Source organism: Bicyclus anynana, chromosome 8, assembly GCF_947172395.1.
Source record: "Bicyclus anynana chromosome 8, ilBicAnyn1.1, whole genome shotgun sequence".
Taxonomy (NCBI): Eukaryota; Metazoa; Arthropoda; class Insecta; order Lepidoptera; family Nymphalidae; genus Bicyclus; species Bicyclus anynana.
This window is the reverse complement of record NC_069090.1, coordinates 2,418,925-2,432,291: the sequence shown is the minus strand read 5'-3', so window position 1 is coordinate 2,432,291 and position 13,367 is coordinate 2,418,925. Positions and strand designations below refer to the sequence as shown.

General features: G+C 37.6%; 1 protein-coding gene across 1 annotated transcript in view; it reads left to right on the top strand.

Annotated features, from left to right (window-relative positions):
• Window positions 1–13,367, top strand: part of LOC112045109 (serine/threonine-protein kinase BRSK2) — a 54,061-nt gene that overhangs the window by 26,143 nt on the left and 14,551 nt on the right. The window contains exons 8-21 of the mRNA XM_024081187.2: window positions 83–181; window positions 575–774; window positions 1,783–1,918; window positions 2,769–2,842; window positions 3,869–3,930; window positions 4,664–4,726; window positions 5,225–5,296; window positions 5,946–6,044; window positions 6,844–6,933; window positions 8,776–8,886; window positions 10,264–10,433; window positions 10,708–10,812; window positions 11,321–11,402; window positions 12,825–12,956. Coding sequence (XP_023936955.1) covers window positions 83–181; window positions 575–774; window positions 1,783–1,918; window positions 2,769–2,842; window positions 3,869–3,930; window positions 4,664–4,726; window positions 5,225–5,296; window positions 5,946–6,044; window positions 6,844–6,933; window positions 8,776–8,886; window positions 10,264–10,433; window positions 10,708–10,812; window positions 11,321–11,402; window positions 12,825–12,956 — 1,495 coding nt within the window. The remainder of the gene's footprint in view (window positions 1–82; window positions 182–574; window positions 775–1,782; window positions 1,919–2,768; window positions 2,843–3,868; window positions 3,931–4,663; window positions 4,727–5,224; window positions 5,297–5,945; window positions 6,045–6,843; window positions 6,934–8,775; window positions 8,887–10,263; window positions 10,434–10,707; window positions 10,813–11,320; window positions 11,403–12,824; window positions 12,957–13,367) is intronic.

Below are 13,367 nucleotides of genomic sequence, written 5' to 3'. Positions count from 1 at the left end.
GAGGCCTGATATGTGCTGAGCGTTGTTCAGATACACCTCTGCATCTAAGCATAACATGCACTTACTACAACTCCTATTACAGGTTAAGAGAGGAGTGTTCCATGTGCCTCACTTTGTACCGCCCGACTGCCAGCAACTGTTGAGAGGCATGATTGAAGTGAACCCCGAGAAGAGAATGACTGTGAGTGATATAATAATAAGTCATAGTCTTAGTTTACAAGCACTTTAGTCTAAAAAGCAAATAGTAATTAGATAATGTTTATTGAGCAAGATACCTACTTAATTTAACTTTAGTTTAGAAAAGTCACAGAAATATATATATATATATATATACATATACATATTATATACATGACACTATGTGATTTGAATTAAGACCATATGTGTTTCTTTGTATTCCTTATGTATATAGTTGCTGGAGGAGGCCTATGCTGAAAGGCATACTGTGCTAAGAGATATTCTAAAACAACTAAAATTAAAATAAAATGTATGTAAAAAAATCAATTTCTTATCACAATATAGGGCTCATGATGAAGATGTTGTTTGTACTAAAATACTGAATACTAATTTCCAGCTAGCAGAAATCACCCGTCACCCGTGGGTGACAGCAGGTGGTCGAGGGGAGCTGGAGCAGGAGCTGCCCATGATGGAGGTGGTGCAGACCAGGGTGCTGCCTTCAGCTGAGGCCATTGACCCTGACGTGTTGCAAGCTATATGCAGTCTGGGCTGCTTCAAACAAAGGGACAAGCTAATACAGGATCTGTTGAGTCCACAGTAAGTATATCATCATTATCAACTCATATACGGCTCACTGTTGAGCACGAGTCTCCTCTCAGAATGTGAGGTGTCCACCACATTAGCCCGATGGGGATTGGCAGACTTCACACACAGAGAATTAAGAAAATTCTCAAGTATGCAGGTTTCCTTAAAAAATTTTGCCTTCACTGTTTGAGACTGATATTTAATTTCTTAAAATGCACTTATCTGAAAAGTTGGAGGTGCATGCCTGCACCAGATTAGAACCTTCGCCCTCCCAATCTAAGTCAGAGAACATATCCACTGGCCTATCACAGTAAAGTAACGTATGTAATGCACATAATGGGTAAGTATATCTTTATCAGCCTATTCAATTACTTTCTAAATTCCCATGCTTTCATCCATATAGGACAATTTATGTGCTTTTATATGGAGTTTAACTAAGTTTTTTTCCTTTTTTTTTTCAAGAAATGATCATTAAAAATTCTCAGTCCAGAGTGGAGGGCTTAGTTGTATTACACCCCAGTGTCCTGATTATTATCCTTAACATTAGATAGTGACTGTTATAAAAGTCAAACATTATTAATCTAAACACCTGCCTTGTTCTAAGGCTAAGCCACAATTCACTCTCCTATAGAGAGTGTATAGGCTGATATGATGTCTATTGTTGATGAGTTTCTCTGTTCATGATGAACACTCAAATTCATCAACAATAGACAAGTCCATCTGCAATTAGAAGTGTCTCATTAAAATGGATCAGATTTAATTTGTCTAAATTAAATCTGATCATTTTTTGATGCATGGGCATGTTGAATAGTGCTCGCCAAGAATCTTCGTTTGTGAATTTAGCAACAAATGACTGTGCAATGAATCGGTACAAACTACACGGGCGGGGAGTGTTCGCGTCTGTACGAATGTGCATACTCATTCCGCAGCTAACTTCACAAACATGAAAATCAGTGGCGAGCACTGTACGTCCAATGTGGGTATGAGTTTCACTTCAAGGAAATCTTTATTTTATTCTAGCCACAACACAGAGAAGGTGATATACTTCTTGCTTCTGGAGCGTAAGCGGCGGCGGCCCGCGCGCGACGACGAGCCGCGCCCCCCTGCGCCCGCGCCGCCTTCCGACCCGCCGCGGAAACGACTCGACACCTGCAGGGTGAGTACTTTATAGGGTCCTTCGTTCAGTGATGATACAAGCAGATACTAAGCAGATGTGGCCACTAATGTTAAATGTTACTCATGAGGCATGCCCTCATTTACCCAAATCAGGAATGAAGGTTAAAGGCCAAGGAATTTCAAGCTTTTTTTTTCTACTCAGAAATTTTCAATGACATTTCAGATATGTTAAGCCATCAGTCCCAATCATTATTGACTATTGTCTTTATTGTAAAACTCATTTGTATCTTTTTATAAAATTCACTTGTTCTTCCATTATAAGGTAAATTCACTGTTCACAAAATCATTATTATAAAATGCACTCGTTTTTCTATTATAAAAATCACTCGCGTCTCTATTAACACTTGTGTCCGTACTATCAAACTCACGTATGTATTTATCATAAAATCATTTCTATCTTTGTTATAAAATGCACTTGTGTCTCAATTATAAAAGTAACTTATGTCTATTCTATTATAAAATTCAATTATGTCTCTATCTATTATAAAACTTACTATGTTAAATATAAAAGTCACTTGTGACTGTATTATAAAACTCACTTGCGTCTCTATTATAAAACGCACCTGTGAGTCGTGACTATTATAAAATTCAATTGTGTCTCTATCATAATACTCACTTGTGTTTTTATTATTTAACTCTCTTGTGACTTCCTTATTATAAATCTCAATTATATCTCTATTATGAAACTCACTTATGACTTTATTATAGAACTCGCTTGCATTTTTAATATGCACTCGTGTACTAACAACCCTAATTATGCAATGGTTTGATAATCTATTTTAATGTAATGAAATAAAACATTTATTTTTCTATATCAATTTCTATTGTAGGTAAACGGTCAGTCGACGCATTTTGGACAAATAAGCGAGGGCTCGCCCATAACGCCGAGACGGTCTCAGTTTAGGTGAGACAACAATTTATTTATTTATTTACTAGTGGCTAGAATTAAGGTTACAAGTAAGAAACTTCGTTCAAGATTCTTTGCCTTTCTAGAATTTATTGGTAACATTCTTGGTGGGAATCGTTAGACCTGATTGGTTTTCAATAATGGTGTTTTGCTCTTTAAATACACTTCTGATGTCAACAATCCTTTTTCAGACGTTTTGTAAAGAAGTTTTACTTTAAAAGCAGAGAATGGTTATCTGTATATTAATATAATTGAGTGTGATGTAGAAGAGCAGTAATAGCCCAGCGAAAAGTTATACATAAATCAGAAAAGTTCAAATCCGGTCTGGGGTTTGCATCTCCAACTTTTTAGTTGTGTGCATTTTAAGAAATTAAATATCACATGTCTCAAGGAAAAACATCGCGAGGAAACCTGCATACCAGAGAATTTTCTTAATTCCCTGCGAGTGTGAAGTCTGCCAATCCGCAATGGGCCAGTGTGGTGGATTATTGGCCAAATCCCTTTCATTCTGAGAGGAGAGTCGAGCTTAGCAGTGAGTCGCTAACTATGGGACCTATTAGAAGGCTTAAAGTCACTCAACGGGCGATGGAGCGAGCTATGCTTGGAGTTTTTCTGTGTGATCGAATTAGAAATGAGGAGATCCGCAGCAGAACCAAAGTCACTGACATAGCTCAGCGAGTCGCGAAGCTGAAGTGGCAGTGGGCAGTTCGAAGAGCTGATGAACGTTGGAGTCCCTAAGTGCTGGAATGGCATCACCGGAAAGCGTAGTGTTGGTCGATCCCCCACTAGGTGGACTGAAGACATCACGCGGGTTGGTTGGAGGTTCATGCAAGAGGCCTATGTCCAGCAGTGGACGTCTATCGGCTGATGATGATGATGATGATGATGGATGATAATGATGATGATGATGATGATGATGATGATGATGATGATGATGATGATGATGATGATGATGATGATGATGAATGTGATGTAGAAGTGGTACTGAAATAAATGCATTGAGAGCAGGTTTGGTCGTAGCAGGTCCGCGTCGGGTCGCCGCAGCGAAGGCCGCAGTTCGCCGCAACTCTCTGCCAGTCCACCGGGTAACATACTCATTTTTTTTTTATTATAAAAGTTATTCTGTAAGTCTGTCAATTCGCCATAAACCCAAAAACGTGTAAAGTGATTTTCATGTGGTTTTCTGTGTGATTGAGTAAATGAATAGTTCATGTATATAATTTGTCAGTTTTGTGTAAAATGGTTTAAGTGTGACGATAATTATCTTAAGAACTTAAGACGCCTGGGATGCTTTCATTTCTGCCTTTCAAGAATAACAAAATGCTTGCTGTAATATATATTTTACAGAGGTTTACAAAATAGTCCACAATGCCATATTTTCTTGTCTATCTTTTGAGGCTTACTATATTTTTTTTAATTGTCGTGTAATAGAAAAACATTATATTATATATATTTTTTTGTAATCTTAGGCCATGGACAGGCAGACGCATTTTATGAATGCTTAAAGCTTGTCAGCTTAGTTAGCGGGCGCCCGCGACATTGTCCGATGTCGGTTTTCACAAATCACGTGAAAACCAAGAATTTTTCCGGGATGAAAAGTAACCTATTAATTCAGAGTAAAATCTATTTTCATTTCAAATTTCAGCCAAATCACTTTCATCCCCTTGGGGTTAGAATTTATCAAAATCCTATCTTAGCGGATGCTCACGTCATAACATCTACCTGCATGCCAAATTTCAATGCGTTGATAGATCACTATGTCAGTCAGTCACCTTTGAGTTTTATATATTTAGAATTTTATATTTTATCTCTTATCAGGTCATACGCCACACCGTGTGTCATCTCTAGGCGGTACCCCGGCCACACCTGGATCTCCTTTAGGTAATACCCCTATAATTAAAATATTCGATCCCACATACTTCTACAATCCTAGTTGATATACCGTTTACTTCTACAATCCTGGTTCATATACCGTTTAACACTACGATCATTTTAGTTTCAATTTAAGCATGATTTTTGATTGAAAACCTAAATTTTAGAAAATAAAAATTCTTGTGGTATTCTTTGGCCTTGGTTAGTTCGCTCTGGTACGATCCTGCGTAGAAACCCTCAGTGGTATGGGTAGAATTAGTCCTGGATTAGCCTATAAGCTTTTTCAGCAATTGGTTAGGGCATCCCGTTTAGGCGGGCACCAGAGTAAACAAAAAAAAAACGAGCACACGAAAGTTCAAGCAATTTTAAAATCCGTACGTGTTTTTTTGAAACTCTTTGTAGGAAAATGTTGCTTAGGGTATCAGGGCCTTAATCTTGCACTGGGTAAAATAAACTTTTATGACAGAACGTAATCAATTTATATATGTAACTTGATGCGTTTTTCAGCGTCGCCGTCTGTGCGAGAACATCACCACCAAAGGGCGAACTCCACTGGACCAACTATTAGTTTAAATATTAGTAAGTATTCGTATACTTCGCCAAACTTCTAGTCCCTTCTGAAGTTGCAACACACTATTCTTTGGACAGACAAGGAATTTCTTTGAGCTGTGAAAACAAACAGCTAACTCAATTAAAAATAGGTATATGTCACATTTTTGTTAAAAAAAGCAAGAGAATCCAAATTTTTGAGCACTTAAGTTTTTGAGGCTGTAGGAATCGATCTCCTATTAAAAAGTGGATGCATAATCAGCAACCAAAAATCCCCACGCAATGAGTGCCAAACACAACTTCTTGGCACTCAATTCAAGTAGTCGCATTTGCAAATTCAACCTTAAACTCAATTCTTAAGGTTGAATTTGCACTGAATTTGGGATTATATTGAATATTGGACTATATTTAAAGGCATAATTTTCTTTACCAATAATTCTAAAACTGTAAAAGCAAAATTGGTCAGTTTTTAAGTGAAATTATCTACATGACTGTGCGTCGTATGGTTGTAGGGGATAATCTCTGGACCTAAAGAACTGATTTTGAAAATTCCTATACGAATAGAAAGCCATGTTATTTGCGTGAGTCATAGGCTATGTTTTATTCCCGTATTCCCACGGGAACGGGAACTATGTAAGTGAATCCGCGAGGAGTATTTTATAAATGATTGTGTGTGCAGGTGGAGAGCCCGGCGAGGCGGTGATTATCATAAACGAGTCGCCCCTCATGGGGTCGTCTGTAGCCGTGCGCCCGCACAGCCCCTCGCAGACGCACAGGGGTGAGTCCGAGACCAACTATACTTTGTTCATTATAGGCACACCAACAAACATTTCACTCAATTCAAATCATAAATTTTAATTTAAAAAAAAAACAAGTGTGCGTTTAGACCACACGGCTGAAGTAAAACTTATTTTAAAAATAAAAAACAAAGCTCCATCTATGAGCCTCAGGCGAAACTGCATCGCAACAGGTTCTTGAGTTGTACAAAAAGGGATTGTTTCAAAGTTCTGTAAGAACGCCATCTACTGGTAGTTTAAAATAACAAACACTGCTTCACTATGCTTGTCACGGCAGCACGCATCTTAAACCCTCGTCCGATTACACTTTTCGTAACGCATCCACCAACTTACTCCCCAAGTGAAGGGTGCTTAAAGAAATTTTACTTCAAAAGTGTATAAAATGGCCGAAAAGTTCAATATAGCATAACATTCACTATTTGTTCGTTCTTAGTGACGATTCTCAAACCGTACGCTTTAACAAGTTCTGGCAATCGAAAGAAAAGTGTTATCGCAATTTTTTACGTCACGAGACACAGCGGACGCGCTAAAATGACAGTTATCTGTATGCTGGAAATATTATGTATTTATTATTTTACAGCAAATAATATAATGTTTTGTCATTTAAAGTTTTGTCATAGATTTGCAATGTTAGATTCCAATTATAATTATGTAAATAAGATGTCCTCATTGTTTTTTTTATTTATATATCTATAAAATTGTTACTTGATCGCCAAATACGGCTATTACTTTGTTTGAATTTAATAAACAAATGTAATTTTTTTTAATGTGTGGTTTTAGTGAGAGAAAGATCATCACTGCCCGGTCCGCCGGGATCAGCGCCGACGCCTGCGCAGACTTCCCTGTTCCCCAACATTGGCACTATAGCAGGTAAGAAAGAAAAAAAAAGAAAGGGAAGAAATAAATAGGGTTGTATGTATTTTAATTCCACATTATAAAATTGTACCCCAAAAATAAAAATTTGGGTAGACCACCTTAGACACTTACTTACTCACTTAGACATTTGCTTAGTTGTATGAAAAACAGTTAATATGTTATCAGAACTATCGAATATACATATAAATATTCATCAAAATCGGTCAAGTCGCTTTAGAAGAGTAGGACAACTAACAGTGTGACACGAGAATTTTATATAAATAACGCAATAAGAATAAAAATAAATAAACACGCTGTCAGCATAACTTATACTCCTAACTTGGTACTGATACTCTCGTAAAATTCACTTAGTTCGTTCTATAAAATGCCCTCGAGTTTTAATAACATTTTTTATGCAACCCATAACATATACTCGTAATTTGGTATTAAAACTCTCGTGTCTCTATGATAAAATTCACTTCGTTCGTTTTATAAAATGCCTTCGAGTTTTAATAACGCCTATTATGCAACCCATAATATATAGTCGTAACTTGGTATTAAAACTCTCGTGTCTCTATTATAAAATTGACTTAGTTCATTCTATAAAATGCCCTCAAGTTTTAATAACATTTTTTATGCAACCCATAACATATACTCGTAATTTGGTATTAAAACTCTCGTGTCTCTATTATAAAATTGACTTAGTTCGTTCTATAAAATGCCCTCGAGTTTTAATAACATTTTTTATACAACCCATAACATATACTCGTAATTTGGTATTAAAACTCTCGTGTCTCTAATATAAAACTCACTTCGCCCGTTTTATAAAATGCCTTCGACTTTTAATAACGCCTTTTATGCAACCCATAACATATACTCGTGACATGGTATTTAAACCCTCGTGTCTCTAATATAAAATTCACTTCTTTCGTTTTATAAAATGCCCTAGAGTTTTAATGCTGCCTTTTATGCTACCCATAACATATACTCGTAACTTGGTATTAAAACTCTCGTGTATCTATTATAAAATTCACTTCGTTCATTTCATAAAATGCCCTTGAGTTTTTATAACGCTTTTTATGCAAAACGTAGCATATTTACGTAACTTGGTATTAAAACTCTCGTGTCTCTATTACAAAATTCACTTAGTTCGTTTTATAAAATGCTCTCAAGTTTTAATAACATTTTTTATGCAACCCATAACATATACTCGTAATTTGGTATTAAAACTCTCGTGTCTCTATTATAAAATTGACTTAGTTCATTCTATAAAATGCCCTCGAGTTTTAATAACGTCTTTTATGCAACCCATAACATATACTGGTGACTTGGTATTAAACCCTCGTGTATATATTATAAAATTCACTTCGTTCGTTTTATAAAATGCCCTCGAGTTTTAATAACGCCTATTATGCAACCCATAATATATAGTCGTAACTTGGTATAAAAAGTCTCGTGTCTATATTATAAAATTCACTTCGTTCGTTTTATAAAATGCCCTCGAGTTTTAATAACGCCTATTATGCAACCCATAACATATAGTCGTAACTTGGTATAAAAAGTATCGTGTCTATATTATAAAATTCACTTCGTTCGTTTTATAAAATGCCCTCGAGTTTTAATAACGCCTATTATGCAACCCATAATATATAGTCGTAACTTGGTATAAAAGGTCTCGTGTCTATATTATAAAATTCACTTCGTTCGTTTTATAAAATGCCCTCGAGTTTTAATAACGCCTATTATGCAACCCATAACATATAGTCGTAACTTGGTATAAAAAGTCTCGTGTCTATATTGTAAAATTCACTTCGTTCGTTTTATAACCTAACCTAACCTTATAACCTTAATGAACAGTTCCAGCCGGCAGTTCGGGCACAGGTCCGGCGGCTCCGTGGCGCGCGCGGCTCGCGACCATCAAGAACTCCTTCCTCGGCTCGCCGCGCTTCCACCGCAGGAAAATGCAGAGTGAGTGTTACACATGGTTCCGTACCTATGAAGCTAATAACATGAATAGTTTAGAAAACTAAAAAAACACGCTTGATACCCATATCGTGGGGGTGCATTTCAAATAGCCTGTCCGCCATCTTGGACGTCCGCCATATTGGATTTAAGTCACGTGACTGTTTTTTCGTATTCCTGACAGCAAACCATTTCATTTGATATCCATATCATGAGGGTGGATTTCAAACAGCCAGTCCGCCATCTTGGGGAGGCCGCCCTATTGGATTAGTAATTACGTTTCTAAGCTAGTCACGTATTGTCATCAGAACTCAGAGTGTGAGAGCGTGTGCAAAATTTTATTCTAATCGAAATCGGGAAGTGGGTCAAATTAAGATTCCAAGATTTGTCTTTTCTACATAGTTAAAGTGATTGGGGAGGCCGCCATATTGGATTTGTTATGACGTTTCTTAGCTAGTCATGTATTGTCATCAGAACTCAGAGCGTGTGCAAAATTTCATTCTAATTGAAATCGGGAAGTGGGTCAAATTAAGATTCCAAGATTTTCTTACATACATAGTTACAAGTGAAGCTAATATAAAGTATGTAAAAAGGAACCCTTATAAGATTTTTTGTCCGTTAAAACACTTTTTCTCAGGAATTAATCTATATCTAAACTTATAATAAAATTGTAACAAGTCCAATTCTGTATATTGAAAATATTTTCAAATTTGGCATTATTTGAGGTCATACTACGAATAATGTCATAGGAAACCTCTATCGTAAAAATAAAAATAGAATGAAAAATAGGAGTTGTAAGTTTAAACTGAATTGAATTTCACGTGGACAAAATAACGTCCGCTAGTTACTACTCGTTTTAAATAAAAATGAAAAATGTAGTAATAGGGTAGTTGACTTCATATCAAATTTAATATAAACAATATTAATTTCGTGTAGTACATGGAATAAGGGTCCGAAATATATCGATATCTATTGATAAAAGTTAAAGATTTCTTATAAAACTTAAATTAAATATTACGTATTATTCAAATTTTCTAAACGTCAAAAACGCTGTCGTCCATTTTGTGACGTCACTAACACACTTGATGTACTAAACGTCGAACTAATTGTTAGCTAATATTTTTGTCAAACGCTCTAATTGTATGAGATTTGTTATCGTGACGTCACGAAACAGTTGATATATAGACTGTCATGGCCGTTTAAAAACCGCTGTTTAAAAACCAAAAGCATGTGATCATGTCTCAAAAAATATATGAAAAAAAAATTCAGTGTACGATAATGAACTATTAAAAAGCATTTAAAAAAAAGTGTCAACTAGCCTATAAATTGACTGCAGAATTATTTTAATAATAAACTAATTAACTATTTCCGTGCAATTTTCAGCGTCGTCAGAAGAGGTCCATCTCACGCCGGAGTCCTCCCCGGAGCTGACGAAGAGGTCCTGGTTCGGTTCCCTGCTGCTCTCCGCTGACAAGGAGGAAACCTTCACCGCGCTAGTCAAGGGGAAACCCTTGGCCACCGTCAAAGCTGACTTGATACATGCATTTCTTAGTGTGAGTCGGATTTTTTCGTTTTTTTTATCACCATCACACCTATTAAACATCAACGACATGACAATCTTACCTATTAATCTTGTGGCAAAAGAGACAACTTTTTTTTAAATTAAATTGTCTCTTTTGCGATATGACGAAAAAGAGTGGAATTGTTTTGATTCCGCCGCGATATATCGATGGTGATGTTTGTTTATAAAACCTTTATAATATAAACAGGTAAATTAGTCATCAAAAATACCAATTTAAATAAAAAACGATAATTTGTATGTAACAGATAGCAGAGCTCTCCCACAGCGTGCTCAGTCCGATGTCGTTCCGCGTGGAGTACAAGCGCGGCTCCAACGCGCCCGCCATGTTCCAGCGGCACGTGCGCTTCCAGGTGAGTTGTACGCACTTGCGTACGTACTTGTATGTAACAGATAGCAGAGCTCTCCCACAGCGTGCTCAGTCCGATGTCGTTCCGCGTGGAGTACAAGCGCGGCTCCAACGCGCCCGCCATGTTCCAGCGGCACGTGCGCTTCCAGGTGAGTTGTACGCACTTGCGTACGTACTTGCGTGCGCACTTGCGTACAAGCCGGATGACTCCTTTATATTTTTTTTATTTATAAAGTCAATGATAATTATATTATATCTATGGATAGGTTGAGTCTCTACAAAACCACCGCAAAAAGTTTTTTGTCTTTAATTCCATTATATATTTATGTATTTATAGTTTATATAAAACTTTTTTTTAATTATTTACAAGTTAGCCCTTGACTACAATCTCACCTGATGGTAAGTCATGATGCAATCTAAGATGGAAGCGGGCTAACTTGTTAGGAGGAGGTTGAAAATCCACACCCCACACAAATAACAAATATAATAAATATTTGTGTCTGTGTCCGCAGGTAGACATCTCCACAATAACGAAAGCGCCGGGCGAGAACGGGAAGGAGTACCTATACGCTATCACATTCACACTATTATCTGGTATGTGTATTAAAATTTCTTCCATAGTGGATGTCAATCCAAGAAAATAGTGTAATAAAATCGTTGAATAATGTTTGGTGTTGCAACTACAAAAATATCAACACCATCGAAAAAGAAAGGTTCAGCTAAACTTGGCAATACCATCGATTACGAAAAAGCGAGTATTTATTCAATATCCTTTGTAGATTTGGACGAACGAAACAGTGTCAGGAATGTAAAAGAATTAATAATATAAATATAATTTTTTTATTGTTATGGAGCTTGCGGAGTCCGCCAATGCGCTCATATTTCTTTATATTTTGTACTAGCGGACGCCCGCGACTTTGTCCGCGTAAAATTCGATGTAAATTTTACTACTACCCCTACCCCTACCCCCACCCTACCCTATCCCCACCCTACCCCACCCCAAACCTACCCCTACCCCTACCTTACGTATACCCTACCCCCATCCTACCCCTACCCTCCCCGTACCCTATCCCTTTCCTACCCCTATCCCACCCGTACCCCTATCTCACACCTATCCTACCCCTACCCTACCACTTCCCTATCCTACCCGTACCTCTACCCTACCCCTACCCTACACTACCCCTACGCTTCCCTACCCGTACCCTACCCTATTCTATAAATTCTCTAATTTATTCCTACCCTTAGCAAAATCGGTCCAGCCCTTCGAGAGTGGTGCGATGACCAAGGGAAATAGACTTCTATGCTAATAATATAAAGAGGTAAAGTTTCTGTGGTTGTAGGAGGTAATCTCTGGATCTACTGGGCCGATTACCAATAGAAAGCCACGTTATTTGCGAGTGTCAAAGGCAATATTTGATCCCCATATTCACACGGCGGCTTTTAGAAATTTTGTATTATCTCCGAAACTATTTAAGTAATTAACATACTGTAAAAGACAAATCTTATCTCCATAATATCCTTGTCATTATTAAATAATTTATTTTAATAAGGATTAAAGTTTAGTTGTATAAATAATGACGTAAACCTAAGTATATAAAATTAATAATTTTTAAAACACAAAAGGTACTATATCTGCTAATATATAGAATATAGATATATGGTGTCGCGGACTTTTTTGTAGAACTTTTAAAGATACATAAAGCCTCCATACATTAATTTAAATTTTACACTATAGTTAAGGCAGCGCATACGAATAAGTCTGTTTAAGAGGATTTTCGGTCCGACCTGTATGACAAAAAATGTGATAACTCGGCTAACATATATGATACCAATATAGCCTATATAGCACACCCCGATAATGTAGCATTCTACTGGTGAAAGATTTTTTGAAATCGGACCAGAAGTTCCGAAGATTACCCCATTTAAAGAATGTTACAAACTTACAAACTTTACCTCTTTATAATATTAGTATAGATGAACCGTAAGACTAGTCGTCAACAGTCCGTTACGTTGCAGGCAACATCCGTCGGTTCCGGCGCGTGTGCGAAGTGGTGCAGGCCGCCGTGTGCCGCGCGCCGGGCGCGTCGCGCGCGCCGCCGCACCACCCGCCCTCGCCGCGCGCACAGCGCCGCGCGCTGGCCCCTCACGGTGAGACCCCGCACACCTTGACCTTGGATGCGCACTAGTTGCGTTATCGCACTCATTATTTATATTATTATAATATTTGTATAAATTTACCTTCAATAGCTAGTTACATGAGACAGCTCTCTCGAAACTATTTCGACAGAGCTGCCATCCATCCCAACCATCTAGTGGTTGAGGCCTGCAACTACACTCCCAACCTTAACGCTAACTTCAAGCAGAGGCGTCCCAAAACGTCTTTTACGATCCAGACGATGACATGACGACCGACAATGCTTGCCGGGCAATACAATCACAAGCAACACTGCGTCTTCGCCGGCGAAGACGATGTCCCCGATATCTAACGTCACCCGGACGTGGGTTTTCTAACTCACGATCTTGGGTGCGTTCGGACTGCACTCACTCAGGTCACGGTCA